The following is an 18568-nucleotide window of genomic DNA, read 5'->3' on the forward strand; positions in this document are numbered from 1 at the left end:
AGAAAGGCCATGGTGACAGCTCACAGAGATGTTTCTTTTGTCTCAAAGAGTGTATTTGAGAGTTGGAATCAAAATTATTTGATCTCTATAATGTTATTGTGACAATATTGTGGCCTCTTTGTAAATGAGTCTGCTCTTAAGTTTAACCCCTATTTTAACTCATGTATTGCAGGACTTAACTCATATATTTGACTCCTATATTGCAGGAAATATTTTAAATGTGGATGTCTCAATGAGCCAAGCCTTCTTTTTCAAATAGCAAATAAATTTTGCATTATTCTGCGTGTTTCTGAAAGGGGAAAGATTACATTTTCCATTGTAAGGATGGTGTATGATAAAACTTTAATTTTTGTTTTGTTTTGTTTTCTAGAAAGGGTAAATCACAGCACAGACAGCTAAAAGGAGGAAAGAGTACCAGGATGTTCTAGAGCTTCACTAAACAGGAAAGGAAGGTCACAGAAGGTGTTTTCCCCACTCCAAACAACACTGGCAGGTGACAGGGGATGGGGAAAAGCCTGAGGTACCCAACCTGAGCTTGTCTGCCTCAGCCTCCAATGGAAGCTTATCCCAGACCTCCAGGTGGATGGAGAGCAGGATGGGCCCTGAGGAGCAAAGGTTCTGCCCCTGAAAGGAAAGATCCTGCTCAGGTCCAGCTGGGGAACCTGGAAAAGCTCAGCTCTGTGGGACCTGATGGGATGCTCCCCAGGGAATTGGCTGGGCGAGTTGCCAAGCCACTGTCCATGCCACTGGAAAACTTCTGGCTGGAAAAGTCATGTGGGATCCCAGGTGGCTGAAAAAATGGGAAATTTTGGACCTGTCTTCAAAGAGGATGGAAAGGAAGAACCTGGGAACACCCAGTGGAATTAATCCATGTGCCTGGGGAGGTGGTGGGACAGACCCTCTGGAAGCTCTGCTGAGGATTGTGGAGCTCAGGGAGGGGATTTGGAGCAGCCAGGACAGCCTCACCAGGAGCAAGTCCTGACTGACCAACCCAGTGGCCTTCTCTGACGAGGTGATACCACCAGTGGACAAGGGAAGGGCTATAGATGTAATTTACTTGGATTTCTGGAAAAAGAGTCTCCTAGAGTCTCTTTCTGCAAAAAGAATCTCCCAGAACAGCCTTCTGTCTAAATTGGGGAGAGATGGATTTGATGGATGGACTGCTGGAAGTGTCCCAGGCCAGGCTGGACAGGGCTTGGAGCAGCCTGGGACAGTGGGAGGTGTCCCTGCCATGGCAGGGGTGGCACTGGATGGAATTTAAGGTCCCTTCCAACCCAAACCATCCCCTGATTCTGATACACAAAGCTCCACCAAGCAGCACTAATACAGTGGTTCATAGATGTGGTTTCATGTTTCTGGATTACAAATACTCAGCTTCCAAAAAAGGATTAGTGATTCTCTGGCAGTGAAAACAAATAGCAGAGCTTGCTAAATGGCACTATAAAAACCTTTGAAATGTCTAGCAGGTCCAATTACACAATAGTATAATTTTTTTAACATTTGTCTGGCTCACTGCTGTTCTGTTTTCCTACTAGCCACTTTTAATTTATACAATTATCTGGAGATGCTTGTATCAGTTAAAACATTTCACGATGTTCAAAGAAAAAAAAAGACTTTGTAGAACTATGGGAAAAGCCGTGTTTCTTTCTATCAGTCTGTATTTGCAATGCTCTCATTCTGTTTTGGATAACTGTATTCTCAGTTAGGCAGACAAATATATGCATTCAAGAAAATAAAAAAAAAAATCACATTTCCCATTTTAAAACAAAAGAAAAGCAGATTTGCTATTGACAAAACTTATTTCAAGACATTATAAATGTCCTGAGCTACAAGCTCAAATATATGGGAAGCAAACACATGATAGAAAAATAAATGCTTGATAGGTCTACAAATAAAGACAGATGCATTAAATCTTACCACTTCTATTTTCCCAGAAAAGGTAAATTTTGACTGGCTCCTGTCAGTGCTAGGAAATGCTGGCAGCAGGAAGGACAGAGATAGATCAGAACTATTTTACAGGACCATGATGTCCAAAGAAAAATCACCAAGCCCATTGTCTAGAAGAAAAGAAGATGTGCCTTTGGAAACTCCAGCATCTTTCCCCTATCTTGCTCATTTTTGAAGCAAATCTAATTGTTCAGTTACTTTCTCCTGGGAACTTTCCTTGAGTTTTTTTGCCCTTGATTGTTATAAATTTAGGAATGAGCAGTTACAGATGTGATTGTTTGAACTAGTCTGTTCACTGACAAGTGATTTAAATTTTTATTTTTTTTATGGGGAGTGGGTTGCTGTTGTTTGCACTCTTGCTGCCAGTACTATAAGAAAGATTTGTGCATTGTAGCAAATCCTTTCTGCAGGGAACATAAAACAGCTACCTAATTTCTCTTTAAAGGAGAAAGAGCATAATGGTTTAGCCTCTGGATTTCACTCCATTAGGAATAAATAGATTTTAAAAAAATGCATCTTGGAGAGTTTATGGTTTTGAATCTGTGCTGGGAAGTTTATTACTTTTTTTTTTTAATACTTTCTTTAACTCAGACATACTTCTACTGGAAATCTACATGGCTGCTTCAAATTCTCCCTGCATGAGTTGGTCTTAGGGGGATTATTTTCACAGCAGAAGACAATTACATACAAAAATGTCTCTATCACCTTGCCCTTTTAATCTGCCCTTTTTGGGTCAAGAAAGGAAAGAGGATGGACACACCTTAATTATCTGCTCCCAGCCTTAATATGCTGTATGGACAGCTGCAGTTCCTCCAAACTTTGATTTATTGAAGTTTTCCTGGTAGGTGACTATGCTGAAGAACCATTTATTTTCCTTCTGGTTTGAGGTGTGATCCTTTTATAAACTACCTGCAGCAAATCCGGTGTCTGTTCGTTACAGTAATTTAATGCTAATGACTTGCTTCACTGAACAGTGGAGAGGAAAAATAAGTAAAAATAATCCCAACAGATAAAAACATCGTGACTCAAAGTCTTGCACAGGAAATGAATTCATATTTCAGTGTAAGGCTTCATGAGGTTTTAATTTATAATGTAAGCTCATCTTAAATACTTCATGCATAGGTGTACATTTTAGAGGGTTTTTAAATTTATTTTACCTTACTCATATAAGCTGTATAGCCAGCAACACAGCAGGGAAAAACTGAAGTTAATTTCTGCCCAATATTGCTGTAATTATCCTGACTTTATTTTTTCTCCTAGTCACGCTGTTTTGCTTATGAGCTTTGTATTGTTAATTAAGTGCTTTCTGTTTGTTTGCAAAAAATAAAAAAAAATAGTGAACCAACAGATACCAAATGCTGGTTGGTTTAAAACATGTAAGTAACTTACAAGCAATACAAGCCTGACTTATATGGTCACATAATACTCTTATACCATTTTTATTTTGTAGCTGGCTGTTCTCTAACATTTTATTATTGCACATAAATATATTTGTACTGCTGCATTTTGTGCCTGCTTCTCCACTGAGCCAAATGGAAGCAACACAGATGCAATGTGGAAATTGAAATGAAGATGATACATAATACTTACATAAAGCTTGACTAATCTTTATGCTGAAACACAGCAAAAGCAGCTACATGAATAATAACCACACATTCCTAATGTAGATTTTTTTTTTTCCTGTGGATTGGCTGCATTAAAAAGACAGCTTATATCAAACTGGAAGGTCCATAAAAGTCAGTAATGGAGTTATTGCAGCTTGGGATTTCACTGTGCTGGTTTTGAGGTCCTTGCTGGCTTGTCACAAGGAATATCAGCTCTGTGCATATCAGCCACCGGATTATAGATTTCTCTTTCTTTTGTCAGGAGGTAGAAGGGGTGGGTTCAGACCCTGACTCCTCTGAATTTTGCACTCTTGTGAATGCTAAAGGAGGGTTTTAATCACCACCATAGTGCCTGATGCACATTCCCAATGTGGAAACACAATTTTCTGGGGAGAATAATGTGAGTTCAAAACCAGAAATGAGCCCAGAAGCATCACAAATTTATTGTTGAGGGTTTGGATCTGCCTGGCAGGCTGCAACACCATTGCCTGCTGCTCTGGTTGGGTTTTGGGCATCAAAGACTCAGCACATTGTGCATTTCCACGGAGAAGATTCTCCCTCAACAAAAATACAAATCCTGTGGCAGAGGCAAAGGAGAAACACAGAGTTGTCTCTGGTCAACTCCTCTGCTGCTTCCATAAGGATGGACAGAGGGAGGAAGGAACTTGGCTGAGCCATCAGCCACACCACTTACTCCATTCCAAGCTCACTGTTGCTGCAGCCTCTCCTGCTAACAGCAGGAATAAATTCACATATGACATTTCTAGATAAAAGAAATGTGCCTAGTAAAGTGTCTCAGTTTGTTCCCATTGAAATAGATTTTTTCCACACCCATGCTTAAGCCACCAGGAAATAGTGATCAATCTAGTGAAGGGATGAGGAGAAAATACAATAGCATTGCTATTTTTTGTTTTCTTGTGATGTTTTGTTTTGTTGGGTTTTTGGGGGCTTTTTTGGTATGCCATTTGTGGGGTTTTTTGTTGTTGTTTGTTTGTTTTTTGTTTTGTTTTGGTTGGTTGGTTGGATTTTGTGGTTTTGGTGGGCTTTTGGTGAGTTTTTTTTTTTTTGTTGTGATTTTGGTTTTTTGTTTGGATTTTTTTTTTCCCTTTGAAAAAGAGTATAATACATTTTGGAATAGTCAGAAATACATATTTCCCCCCCTACCCCAGTTGGAATGTCTCATGGAGAAAAGATCAATCTGATGACTGCTTGCTTTGAGCATTTCTTTACTACCTGTCACTGATCCCTGAATGGGATATGCTCACTCTGTGAGAGAGAGCCTGTTGAGGAGTTACTGGATAGGTTTTTAGAGTCTGTGCTCTATAAATCACTTTATGAGTACAATAGCCCCTCTTGACCTACTGAAATGCATTGGTAAAACTCATCACTCACCTCCAGCGAGAGGAGTACCATTTACTCTTCCATTATCGAGGTGAGGGGAATCTTTGGAGAACTAATCACCTCACTAAATGAAGAGAACTTTGACACCCCACTCCAAAACCTACACACTCTGAGGTGTTAAAAGCAGGTGGCCACTTTGGCTTGTCACTCATCCAAATGTTTCAGCAGGTTTTTTGTGAGAAATGGTCCTACTACACGTGATAAACCTGCTTCCATGCCCTCACCCTCTGGGTAACACAGAGAAACAGGCATGGAAGTGCTTTTAGGACACAGAAGACGAGGGAATCTGGCAACTTGCATCTGCTTTAGTCCTGCTTTGGGAAGTTTCAGATTTTTGCTGCAATTATTTGCATGGGGAGGTTTTTGCATTTCAAAGCACTGTGTATTAAGTAAGTACAAACATCCAGGACAAACTTAAATTACACTGACAGAAATCAAGAAGTTTGTTTATCTTTCTGCTTAATTTGTCCCCTGGCATACAGCTCATCTCTGCTGCTCTCAGCTTTGAAAGTACATCTTCATTTTCCTTCTAAACTGAAAACATATTCCCTTTATAAGATCACAAAGAATTGGGGGTTTTTATGATCTTTCCAGCAACTGCACCCAACTGTGGATTTCTGCACTGAAATACTGTGGGTGTAAGTAGCTGAGAAGTCAGAAAATAATGAGTTGTAAAGCTAAAACCACTTAGCTATGTATCAGAAATGTACTAGCTCAGGGTTTTCATTTGTCCTCAGCAAACAGAAAAAAACTGGCAGGTTTACCATTATTACTCTAAATATAGTTGTTGCTGTTTCTACTACTCATTATTGCTTCTGCCAAAAAGAAGCCTCATTTCATCAGGGAACAACCAAGCAACCACAGTGCCCCATCCTGGGCAGGGTCAGCTTTGCTTTCCACTCCTTCCATCATCAGCAGCTCTGGCCAGCACCACATCCAATTTGGCCAGGACCTGCTCTGGGTGCAGGACTTGTGCCAAATTCCACGTCATGCACCTTTTGTGGGGGATCCTGAGGAAGAATGAAAGCTTAGGCACAAAATGTGCGTGCCTATCTCAATTAAAGCAATTTTGGTAGTGTTGAACTGCTCATCCCCTGACCCACCTCCCAGCAGTCAGTTCTGTCCTGTGTCCTCTTCTCTGTGAGCAGGAGAAAAACAAAATGCTGGTTCCCCCTACCCATTTTTAATACTCTACCTCCTTCCACCAGTTTTGACACAATTTAAAGGAACAATTAAGATGCACAGGAAATACACTTTGTTGTGAACCCAAGCTCTCCATACAGGTGCCTGTGTCACCAACAGGTACAAAATGGTCCTTCTCATTAATTTTGCCAAAATGTCTTTAATTAACTTTTAATTCCAAAAGAAACCCTAACTCCGCTTCATCTTTTCCCAAAATAAAATAAGGGAGGAAAAAGGTCATTAACAGTGTCAAGAGAGTGAGCTTGTTTTAGTTTCTTTTCTTTTCCTGAGGACCAAAAATACCCTAAAACCTGGAAAACTTAATGAAGCTGCTATATATAGTTGGCAAAAACTAAATTTTCAGTGACAATTGTCCAATTCTCTGTCAAACCTGGCACATAGGCAAGAATAGGCCAAAAGGTGAGTCACAAATGTCTAATCATGCCAGACACTGAACAACTTCTTCTTTTGGGCTTGACATATAAACTGGGTTTCCAAGGCCCCTAAGTTTGTTACCTCTCAAAAGCAATAATGAATAAATAAATTTCTGACCTCTATTTAATATTCTGAGTCCAGAGACCTGCCCCACATTCCACAGAAACTGCAACTTACCTCTCTCCCACCCTCAACCAAGATTGGCAAATTCCAATCCCAGGAATTTGCTGCAAAAAACCTCCACTCAAGGTTTGCAGTGAAGCAAACCCACTGATCCCATCCTAATACTTTGTTTTGATTCCCTCCAAAACGAGGGGTTCTGCCACATCCCACCCTTCCCCTGAGCTCCCACCCTCGCACCGCCAAACCCCACCAGAGCTGCAGAGCCCAGCGATGCCTGCATGGAAGCAGGCAGGGTTTTTCCAGCCAAAATTAAGATTTGAGGGCCGTACTGACCTCCACCAGTGGCCTGGGCTTGCGCTCCACTGCAAAGCTGAAGTGGCAGAGCTCACAGTAGCTGGTGTTGGAGGACGACAGCCAGCGCTCCAGGCAGCTGCGGTGGATGGTGCCCAGCGTCCCCGTGCACTCACAGGGGGACAGCAGCTCCTCGTGGCTGCTGCCCTCGTGGCAGATCCTACAGATGGGCCGGTCATTGAAGGGGCTGCTGCAGGAGAGGCAGAGAAAACTGCTGGTCAGTGCTCGAGAGTTGTGGTGATAGGTTTTTTCTCCTCTGTTGTGAACTAGAAGTGTTGGCATGCTTTGCCGTCTAGTAATCCAAGCTGGTGGGCTAATGGCTTAAAGTGTTTTGGTATTCTTGCTTAAAACATCTCTTTTATTAGGGAGGGGAAAATTGTGGAGTGGCAGATGAGAGGCAGAAGACCAAGTCCTTCTGTATTTTGTATCTCCCAGCTCTTCACAAAGCAGAGGTGCAGCCACCTCAGGAAATCCCAAAGTGCATCAGAGAGGTAAATCTGCCTCAGCTGAGCACTTCTTGGTGACCCTCTGACCTAAATATTGTTTTCACTGGCCAAGAGTAAAGGGCTGCTGAAAGAGCTCTTTACTACTACTTTAACTACTTTAAAGTAGTTTAAACCTTTCACTACTGCCCTGTAGTACCTCGAAGGGAAGGCCACGACTCCAGAAAAGCACATGAAGGCAGAAACCTCCTCTGCTTGGAGAGGGTTTCCCTCTCTTTGGGATAGCCCACAGGCAAGCCCTTGTACACCTCAAGGAGGGGTACAAACAGATGCGTGCCAAACACATCCCTGCTGTGTGGCCGCAGGTGGGTATTTCTTCTGCACTGCTTTAAGATCCATGAAGTCTTTTCAGCTCACCACCAGCACAGACAAATTTAATTTTGACCCAAGCATCAAGTCTGGATAAGGCCAAGCCCATCAAAATAGTCTTTCTTGCATCTAATGAGAACAAAGCCAGCCTGAGGCATGCATCAAAGGCATAGATTAACAATATATTCCACCACTAATCTGCCTCTCTAAACCAGCAGCAGAAAGAAAGGTCAATCACTCGGACAATGACAGAAGCTGCAATACTGGCGCTGGAAACAGCTTGTCTGGCTGCTCAGCACGCCAGGGGCTGGTGAAGTGTTTTGGGAAGCGTGATGCATTCTGCAGTGTGATGCTGGGAGGGGGTTTTGATCTCACCAGAGGGGAAGGGGCCTGTCCCTCTTTCTGTCCCCCACGTACCTCTGCACGGCCAGGGTCCGCACCACGGAGGAGAGCAGCTGCCCGTCCTTGGAGGACACCTGCATGACATACTGGGGACAGCTGGTGGCCAGGCCCCCGCTGCTGCCGGGCAGGCTCTTGCCATCGGGGGCCGGAGGGCGCGGGCACTCCGGAGGGACTCCAGGCAGGTGGCTGCAGCGGCTGGTCCTCATGGCGCTGGGCAGCGCGTCCCCATCTAGGCAGGAACAGGGACAGGGAGGTGCTGTGGGGCACATCTCTCCCTGTCTGACCAACAGCAGGCGTGAGAAGGAGCATCCCTCACTCCCCAACCCAGGTCTCCCAAGCCCCCTCAGCAGGAAAAGGGGGTTTGTGATATTAGGTGCTGCAGGAAAACAGCCTGCACCTCCCACAAGGAGCAAGGCAGCAGCCCTGCTTTCTTCTCCCCACAGACTCCTGAGGTTATCAGTGATAAATAGGGACCCCCTGAAAAATTGTCACCCCCCCTCCAAATGTTTCAAAGATATATACAATCATCACCCTGTGCACTTTCAAGTTTAAAGGCTGCCACTGTCCACCAACATGTACTGGAGGAGAAAATGGTGGATTGGCTTCAAATCCCCTTTGAAAACACCTCAAATGCTGCTTAGTGTCTTGTATCACCAACCTGCAGCAGAGCACAGACGTGGCAATTAGTCCTGTACAGGGCTGTAGTCACAGAAACCTGTTTAATCACAGCCTGCGTGCAGCAGAAATTTATGCCACAAGGTGAGGCAGAAATTGCAGCCTGCCCGTGCCTCTCTCCTCTGCTTTGCTCTTTCTCTCTGTGTGAATGTGTTTTGCACATGGCAATCACACATGGCAATTGGGGAGGAAGGGTTGTGCTGGGAACAAGTGTGAAAATTCACTTGTGGGGAATTTTGGAAGGAATTTGAGATGGGACTTCTGAGTTGTTTTTGATGATGTGGTTTATTTTTTTTCCTACATAGGTAGAAAGGGTGAATTCAACACACATTGTTACAGCATGGTTCAGAAGGTCACAAGACCCCTAGATACAAGACCTTTTAAGGAGCTATTGACCAATAAAACACGGCCAACAAGGATATTTATGTTTTTGACCCAATCCTTAAATATTTCATCTTATGGACCCATGCTACAGAATGAGCTTTCTTAGCCAACCATGTTATGACACACAAACCAACAGTACTACATTCTAAACTCCTTGTTTACTTTTGTAATTACTTTTATTTCTTATATATCTTAAACTCCAAAACTCTACACTTTCCTCCACTTAGTTTAATACGTCTCTGCTTTAAACTATAAATCCACATTCTCACTTCTAGCACCTAAGTTTGGAAGCCTTTTCCAAGGTCTCAGAGCAAATCCTGTGTTTAAGTTTTGTCTAACAGGACCAAAGTTCTGAGAACTCCCTGCATTTCAGATTCCAACAACAAGGAGGCCGGGCATGTAAATTCCTGATGTCCTGGTGGGATGGATGCTCCTGGCTGGGTGTGCTTGTCATAGAGGGTTCCACCAGGCTGTGTCCCTGCCCTTTGGGTCAGGCACCAAAAACACATACACGGGGTGGGTTAATCCCTCAGCAAAACAGGGAAAGATTCCCCAGCACACCTTGGGACACTTGGCTGCAGTCCTGTGCAAACCTTGCAGGTTGCAACGATGGTATTCCCATGTTAAAATCAGGAGTTTCCCCCTCAAAAAAGACCGTTCTGCATCACTCAGCACAGCTGTATGGTGTCAGCACTGCAGCTGAGAAGAATCTTTAAAATCCAAACACAAACAAAACCCTCTGTTTATATAAGGGTTTGGGAGAAGCCCTGTGATTTGACTTTGCTGGGTTTGAGGAAGAGCAGCACCCTGAAGGGATGTCCTTGGCAGTAAGGTTTTGTGGCATGTGAGGGCTGGCGTGGATGCTGGAGCACTTGTACCAGACAAGTTTTCACACAGGGACTCATATTCCTAGAAAGGCATCTAAAGTAGGAAAACAGGTTTGTTTTGCAGGATCACTTCAGCTTTTTTCAGACCACACGTGCCCCAGGGAGTGAGCTGGAGGCTGGTGAGACAGCTTACAGGGCAGAGAGTGTAAAGGGAATGGGGAAGGGAATCGGACTGTGGGCCTCATTTACAATGAAAATGAAGCAAATGGCTGATGTCAAAACCATTAATATATAAAATATGCAGACATTTCAAGGGAATAAGAGCCACAGACTCTCCAAGGAGACCATGGTGTTCAGCAACGTTTTAGTTTTAAAATCCATGCTGAGACTGTTTAACAAGAATGTTCAGCTGCTTCATTAAACTTAAAAAGCTTAAGAAGTACCATGCTTACAGACCCACACTGCAGAATTATGTATTTTTATCCTGATTGCTCCACTGACCCCATTAAGTACAACAGTGGGTTTATAATTTCAGATATAATGATTACCCAGGCCTTTACAAACACATCCATCAGCTGCTTGATGAGTTTGTAGGGTTTGCTGGTGCATCAGAAGATGCAACTGAATGCAAAGCTTTAAAGCACATGGGAAATAATCTGGCTGTATCTCAGCAAAGTCAATTCAAATTTCTGCCTACAGCACTGCATTGATATCCCACTTTGGCAGAGCAGATACAGGTAATCCCTTTCTACATTTTTAAAAGGAAGTTGAAAGTTACAGCATATTTTTCTGAATTCAGAAGAACCACTTTCACACAAAATCAGTGCATGTACCGGAAAAGTGATACAATTATAGAATTAAATGCTGTGTGCTTTTAATACGGAACCCCATGGCAAATAACGGAGATTAGTTGTCCCCAGAAGCACAGAGATCCTAAGCAAATCCTAAGTTAAAGCTGGCATTAAAGAATCATGAATCTTAACAGCCACAAAGTCAGTATTTACCCATATGTACGTTTTATGTCAAAAAAGTTTTTCACCTGAAACAAGTGGAAATCTGTCAAACATGCCTCAATAAAAGAGAAAATAAAAAACAAAACCAGGAAGATGTGTTTAGCTAGTATTTATGAAGACAAGCAATATTAAATTGGGGAAGACAGAATATCAATATTTATTCCAGATGCCAGAAAATTCTGAGAAAAGTGGCTGAATTTTGCATGATGGATGTATGGTAGTATCTAGCTCTTTGTTTTTTCTTTTCTGGGTTGTCACTAGTTGTAGTTTTTCATTTATATATACGTGTGTGTGTGTTGTGTGGGGGGGTTATGGATATCAGAGTATAAGAAAAGGTGTTGCAGATATTTTCTTCATGCAGTAAGTGTAAAAACAATGACAAACCAACCAATAAACTCAAGCAAAGTATCTGAGGGCATGTTGAAGCTAGGCAGGAGATTCAAGCGCAGAAGACATCCTTTGCCCCATAATAATTTATAGGATGGTCTATTCCTATTCATATCTCCTGCTCCAAAAAACCCACAAGGCTCAGCAAGTGCCAGTGAGCAAGGCACTGCCACCCCAGCTGAGTTGCACTCAAGTAAGAAGTTAAAAACCAGCATTACTGCCCTGAAATGGAATTTAAAGCCATCTGCAGACCTGGAATACAGCTGGAATCCTTGCTGAACTCCTTCTGGCTGTGTATGAGTTCACCCCAATTCTGAGACCCACAAAGCATCACCAGGGTGATGAGTTAAATTATCACAGCAGAACTTTTTTAAAGCAGTGCTGTTTTCCTGCTGAAGCTGTGAGTGGCTTGGATTTGCACAAGCCAAAATGATCTTTACACTTCAAGCAGTGGGTTGCAAAATGCTGAACAAATACTCATGGAGTTTCTCCATTTCCTTTTTTTTTTTTTTTTCCCCCAGCACCTCTGCTAAGAATAGCACTTATTCCTCTCTCAGTCATAGCTTCAAACTTGGAAACTCATTCACCTCTCTTATTCCATGTTCCCACGAGTTCACCCTATCAGTTTCAAGAAATGTGACACGAGCTTGCATCAATCAGCTTCAACATTTAAAAATATGCATGAAAAACCACTAGCATCCCATCTGGAGATGTTTTCCCAAGAAATTCTGGGTTATTTTAAAAACTCAGCCAAAATACTAATATTAGTATTAATAATAATTATAACAACAACAACAACAGACCAAACCAAAATTTAAAAAACCCACACCAGCAGAAAAATCCCAAATACACACCCACACATAAAAGTAGTTGTAAAAAAACCAAAGAAACAAAAAAAACACCACCAACAACAACCCTAAACAACACAAAAACCACCCTCCAGTTTTCAGAAGCTTTCAGAGATCAGTTTTTGTTTATTTGTTTATTTATTTATAATTTATTTTATGTATTTATCATTTTATTTATTTATTGTTTATTTATATTGATATTATTATACTATTATATAATACTATAATGTAATATATAATATCATTATATTAAATAATATTATGATTTATAGCACTTATTTATATACTGTTTATTCTTTATTATTTATTTATTTATACTATTTATGGAATTTAACATAGTTTTGTGCAATTCACTCCAGAATTTTGCACCCCAGTGATGTGTGAACAGTTTTTTATCTGGGACAAATCAGCAGATCTGGAGCACAGATAGAATTCCCTACCTTACAGGGAGCTGGAAGAATGGTGCAAATCATGGAGGAGCATCTCCCACCTTCTTTTCTGCTATCAATCCTGGCTCAGAATGCAAATTGTTGCATTCCAAGTAATAAATTATTGTTTTCACAAGCTCTCAGCAATACAGTTTTCAGCAGTGAAAAAGGTGTTCCAGTGTTCTCCACCAGCTCAAGGGTCACAAGATCATGCATTACCTTTGTTTCTAGAAAAGGGGGACAGGAACTCACCTTTCCCTCACTGAGGTTTAGAGAATAATTTTATGCCACCCTTTAGGATGCCCCAGAGAACCCAAACAGCCATTGCAGCTGCTGGGTGATCCCTGTTTCCCCTTCCCACCAAAAAACTGCAGAAGAGGAACCAAAATTCTCAACTCCAGAGCACTCTGAAACCTCCTAGTTTTTTACCTACCAAGAAACAAGGCAGGGTGTTGTGAAGGTGGAATAGACAGATCACTTTTCAAAAAGCAAGAACCCCTGGGGCACCTGAGAATTCTATTTTAGTGGGAAAAACATTGAGTTTTATGCAGGTCCTTTCTCAGACACTTATATCTGGGATAGTTTGAAACGTTTCTTGACTCTTCCCTACACAAGCCACCACAAAGATTTCATGGGTGCCCTCCTGGCTCCAAACACACAAATATTGAATTAAGAAATTGGTGAGGTAGCTGGCAGTTCCAGCTGAAGCTGTGGATGCTGCAGCACCACAACACCCACAAACACCCCAGAGCAAAAAATTAATTTCTCTGAATTGAAAAGACAAATTCCTATAGTTGATAATGACATGTGGCTCAGCACAAGGAGAGGGAAAAAAATAAAAAAAAAAGCTGCCTGACCTGTTCATTTTGGAGTTCTAAAGCCATCAGTGAGAGAGGACACGACACTTCTGGGACGGGAGAAGGCTGGAGAAAATTTTATTTTGGTCTACAGAATCCAGTTTGCTGTGTTACACCACCACCTTTTAAGGAGCTATGAGAGACCACTGAAAGGTGCAAGAGGAAGATGTGGCAATTGTTCCCCAGCTGAGGAGGACAGATTTCAAGTTAAGGTCTTTCGACACATAGAAAGTAGCACAGCACAAACCCAGATGACATTAGGCAATTTTACTCTGTTTCAGCCCACGTTTTACTAATTTTTCAAGCTGTAAATAGCATTTCCCATTCATCTGGTCTGACTGCAGAGAGCTGCAGGGGCTTTTAAAAACTACCACGCAGTAGGCTGCATTTGGAGTGCAATTTTACAAACAAGCAGATCAAAAAACTGAGTGCTCATTTGAGGCAGCAGCACAAAGCAGTTCAGCACAAGCAGTCCTTAAGAGTCTGACCATGCATTTAAAACTTCACTGCCCACCCATAAATCATTGTTATTTTGTTATGTACTGAACCTTGAACCACTTTCCATGAGAGCAATAGACTCTTCTCTTGGCACTGTGAAATTTAACAAATTGCTTTATATGCCTGCACAGCCACTAACTTGGGCCATTTGCTTAGATATGTATCCTTCTGTTGGTTGTTGAAATGAAAGTTTCCACATGATAATAAATACCAGAAGTACTTGTTGTGGTGGCATTTTAGTCTTGTGTTAATAAGGAAAAAAAACAGAAGACACAAATTCAGTTTACAACTGATCTGGAAATAGAATTTTTTTCCCCCCAAGGTATAAGGAAATATGTATCTTTTCTTTCCTTGTATTAGTTTTTTTTTCTAGCAGAAATGTCTTCCTTCACAGGTTACAAAGGCACCTACTCTAACATGTTCCTAAATTCCCTTTTTTTTCATTGTCACGTCTACTTCAGACCCCACTCCCCTATTTCCTGTCCACAAAATTCCTACTTTTTCCCCAGAACATGGCTTAAACACAATTGTTTTCACACTTAGCACAAAAATGCAGTGAAAGAATTAGTATCTGCTTATATACTCGAAGATTGCATGTTAAAAGACCCAGAAGTTTGGGTTTTTTACACTAGAAAATTCTAGATTCTCTTTCCTCTTCCAAATTATGTCACCTTATACAAATGAGTCAAGCACTTCTTGGCCTAAAACACAAAAGATGAGAATTTAATTTGCTCTCAACAGCTGTCAAAGGACAAAGAACTCCATGTCAGTCCTTAAAGCCAGTGTTCTTCTCTAAAAGTAATTTTGTCCTGGAGAGTGACAACATTTCTTTTGCACACTGTGTTTTACTGATGAGGCACTTCTTTCATCACGGGAACTGTAAAACTTTCAGCAGTCCCATTCTCTGCAAGCACCTCGGATTTCATCAGAAAACCTGTCTTTTGCAATTTCCAGATTGTTTCTGCAGTTTTAACTGCATCAGCCAGTGCCTCTGGACTCTGACCTCTGCTCCACTGAGGTGCTTCATTCCTGCTGCTTGTCTTGTCAAAACCAGCAAAATCTGAGAGTGCAGGATGCTCATTCCACCCCCTGAGATTCACACCACACCTGCACACAGCAGAGTGCACCAAAAAATTGAACAGAAGTTACACCTTGATGTTTTCAACTATTCTTTCAGCAGCTGGGGAGAATTGAGACTGTTGGAGGACCAGTGTTTCTGTCACATATAAAGTCTTGAAGTTTTTCTTAAAATACAAGGTCTTAGTAGGGCAAATTCAGTTGGATCTGATCCAAATGTGCTGCATTTGGTGGAACTGTTATTATTGACCTTCCCCACATTTAGGCTGGACTCAGATCTACTGTCCCACAGCTGTGGGATGGAGCTCAGGGGCAAACGCTCAAAGTTAAATATTTATGTACTCCCAAGACCATGTTTTAACATGTAAAAATAGCTCTCCCTATTTCCACTGCAAGGCTGAAAGCAGGGCTGCCAACATCACACAGATCATTGCCCTGCCCCACGTAAAAAATCCGTATTTTGGCTTCTTTTATTTGTTCACCTGTAAAACATCAGCTGAATCCACGTGATTCCTCCTGGCCAGACAAGGCCAAGCTGAAAATTACTTATTTAAACTGCAAATGGTGTATATATTTAATACTTGAGGCTTGACTTCATGCCTGGGGTTTGGTAATGAACTCCTGTTCATGCAAATCTTGTGTAAATTATCTCTTTGACAAATAACTCTTAAATTATGGGTTTACCTGGCTCACAGTGGTCAACTCCACACAGATTTTGAGGCTGTCACCAAGATATTTGTTTGCAGAAGAGTTTGAGCAACAGAGAGCACAGAGAGCGCTGGCAGGTGATGGAGGCAAGAGCCAGCAAAAAGCAAAATGTTTTTTAAATACTAATGTGGAGAAATTTAACTACTACACTTGGAGAAATGTGGCCATGGTATTTCTACAGACAGCTTAACAAAAATGCTAATTTTTCCGTTCATCATTGCTAAGTTAATTATTTGACTGGTTTTAGTACATTTGATTCTTCCAGGCCCTGCAGTCGATACTGCACACAAATATTATACTATTAAAATGATTGCATTTATAGTTCTCACTATTGATGGGAAAACAGTTCAATGTATGAAACTTGGAAAAGATACTAAACCCACTTTCAAATTGAAGTAAGTAGAAAATTGAAAACTTTTCTCTTTTTAATAGCTTTATATTTTAATTCCAGAGTTCAGCAATATTGGCTGCATCAGCCTTGCATTTGACAGAAGCTTCATTAGAAGCTCAATGAACACATCTTGTCTTTAAGACTTCATGTTTGAAACAAAGATTATTATCATACCCTGCATATGTTTTGATGCACTGCATCAGGTACCTTCATATGAATTCTTTTTTCTTCCTTAGTCTTCATCTGCATAAAAATTTGATATTGATATTTAGCTCCTGCACAGAGGACTTCCCTCCTTTCCATGTGATGCATCCCAAACATCTCACTGTCTGCAAGGAGCCTGCATTACTAAATATGTTGTCTGGTGCTCTGCACTGAAACCTACCAAGTACAGAGAGAAAATCTTTTTCTTCTTCCCCAGGTAGTGTCTGTCACTTCTACAACAAGACTGAAAACCCCATGGGGTGGATTAAATTCTCATGTTTTATTCAGCAATGAATCACCTGGATGACTGTCTGCAAATACATGAAACTTGGCTTGTGTGTGATGCTTTGCAAAGCATGTCCCAAACTAAATATGTACACGTGGAATATGTGCTTTCACTTGTTCTCTGGCTGTGGGATCACCCCAGGTGTTTCTGGAGGTGCCCTCTAACAAGCCATTTTCCTTCCCTGAAGAGAATTTACTTTGCATTATTTTATCTTGTGTTTCAGCTGGCAGCAGCTGAGTGTTTGATGTTTAACAGTGGGGGAATTTGTCTTCCAAATATCTTATTTGAAAACAAGTAAAACACTTTAAAAAAGCAAAATGCCTCCAAATGCAGGTCTATTTTTCTCCCTTTCCCCATTTTACTCTTCAGTCAAAAGCAGCTAAAAATATTCTTACTGCATTTTCCTTTGCATGGGAAGATAAACCCTCCCTGTTCCTGTATCAGTCTATTTCTCCCAGCAGGACCAAAGTGTGCACTCCATGGGTTTCTGTAATATTTACATAAAGATTTCCCTCTGAACTTCAGTTTGGGGGAGGGGAAGAGTTTTTCATCAAACTCCAAGACTTGCACTCTACTCCAGAATGAGAAAAACACATGAGAATATTAGTCAGTTAATTAAAATCGGTGATGATTCCCTACACTAACTAGTTTTACATGGGTATGTGATGTGTTATACAAAACTATATGCTGTGGGGATGGAACAGATCCCTTTCTTTTCCAGTAACAAGCACACCAAGAATGCTTTTGGTCATTGCCACATGAAGTTGGCATTGGTCAAAAAAATCAGATGTCACATGCAGACCTAGAAAGGAAAAGTTATTGCTGCAAAAAAAAGCACATAAAATTTAATTTCTCTTCAGTGATCTTCAAGCAAATTACTGAAATGCTGCCCTAGTGAATGAAAACTACAAGACAGAACTAAATCAAAATTGCAGAGGTAAAATTTGACTGGACAACATTATTGTCTTTATCAAATCCGAGAGAAATACCAACAGGGGAAATAACAAGAGTTAGAAGTGAACTGGGTATGAGCCTTATTTCCATGAGAAATAAAGGCAGTGGAAGTCTGGAGTGGGTTTGAGCTGATCTTGGGTGGGATTTTACTCTGTGTGTTGTTGTGACTTCTGCATTGAAATCAACCATGACATGCAGATTTTCTTGCATACCTAAGACAAGCTTGGTACAGGAGTATTAGAATGTTGCAGAAGAGCAGTGAGCCAGACTAACGTTAAAAAATTATACTATTGTGTACTTGGACCTGCAAGACATTTCATAGATTTCTATAGTATGATTTAGCAAGCTCTGCTATTTGTTTTCTCTGCCACAGAAACACTAATCCTTTTTGAGAAGCTGGGTGTGTGTAATCCAGAAACATGGAACTACATCTATGAACCATTGTATTAATGCTGCTTGGTGGAGCTTTGTGTATCAGAGTCAGAGGGTGGTTTGGGCTGGAAGGGACTTTAAATTCCACCCAGTGCCACCCCAGCCATGGCAGGGACACCTCCCACTGTCCCAGCTGCTCCAGCCCCAGTGTCCAGCCTGGCCTTGGGCACTGCCAGGGATCCAGGGGCAGCCCCAGCTGCTCTGGGCACCTGTGCCAGGGCTGCCCACCCTGCCAGGGAAGAATTTCTCTCTAATATCTTATCTAAACCTATCTTCTGCTATTTTGAAGCCATCAACCCTTGTCCCATCACTCCAAACCCTTATAAATAATCTCTCTCCATC

The 18568-nt window shown here is 41.5% G+C and overlaps 1 protein-coding gene across 10 annotated transcripts in view; it reads right to left on the bottom strand.

Annotated features, from left to right (window-relative positions):
• MARCHF3 (membrane associated ring-CH-type finger 3) overlaps positions 1–18568 on the bottom strand; it is a 65988-nt gene that overhangs the window by 18613 nt on the left and 28807 nt on the right. For 6 of the 10 annotated variants that reach the window (XM_072922928.1, XM_072922929.1, XM_072922927.1 and 3 more), the window contains 2 exons: positions 8273–8532; positions 7026–7233 (listed from right to left, as the gene is read on the bottom strand). The exons of 1 other annotated variant lie outside the window; for it this stretch is intronic. In XM_072922928.1, coding sequence (XP_072779029.1) covers positions 7026–7233; positions 8273–8526 — 462 coding nt within the window. In that variant the 5' untranslated portion in view covers positions 8527–8532. Of the gene's footprint in view, positions 1–7025; positions 7234–8272; positions 8537–18568 lie in introns of all 10 variants that reach the window. 3 more of the 10 variants (XM_072922936.1, XM_072922935.1, XM_072922934.1) reach the window with 2 other exon arrangements.

The sequence above is a fragment of the Taeniopygia guttata genome, chromosome Z (assembly GCF_048771995.1).
Source record: "Taeniopygia guttata chromosome Z, bTaeGut7.mat, whole genome shotgun sequence".
NCBI classification, from domain to species: Eukaryota; Metazoa; Chordata; class Aves; order Passeriformes; family Estrildidae; genus Taeniopygia; species Taeniopygia guttata.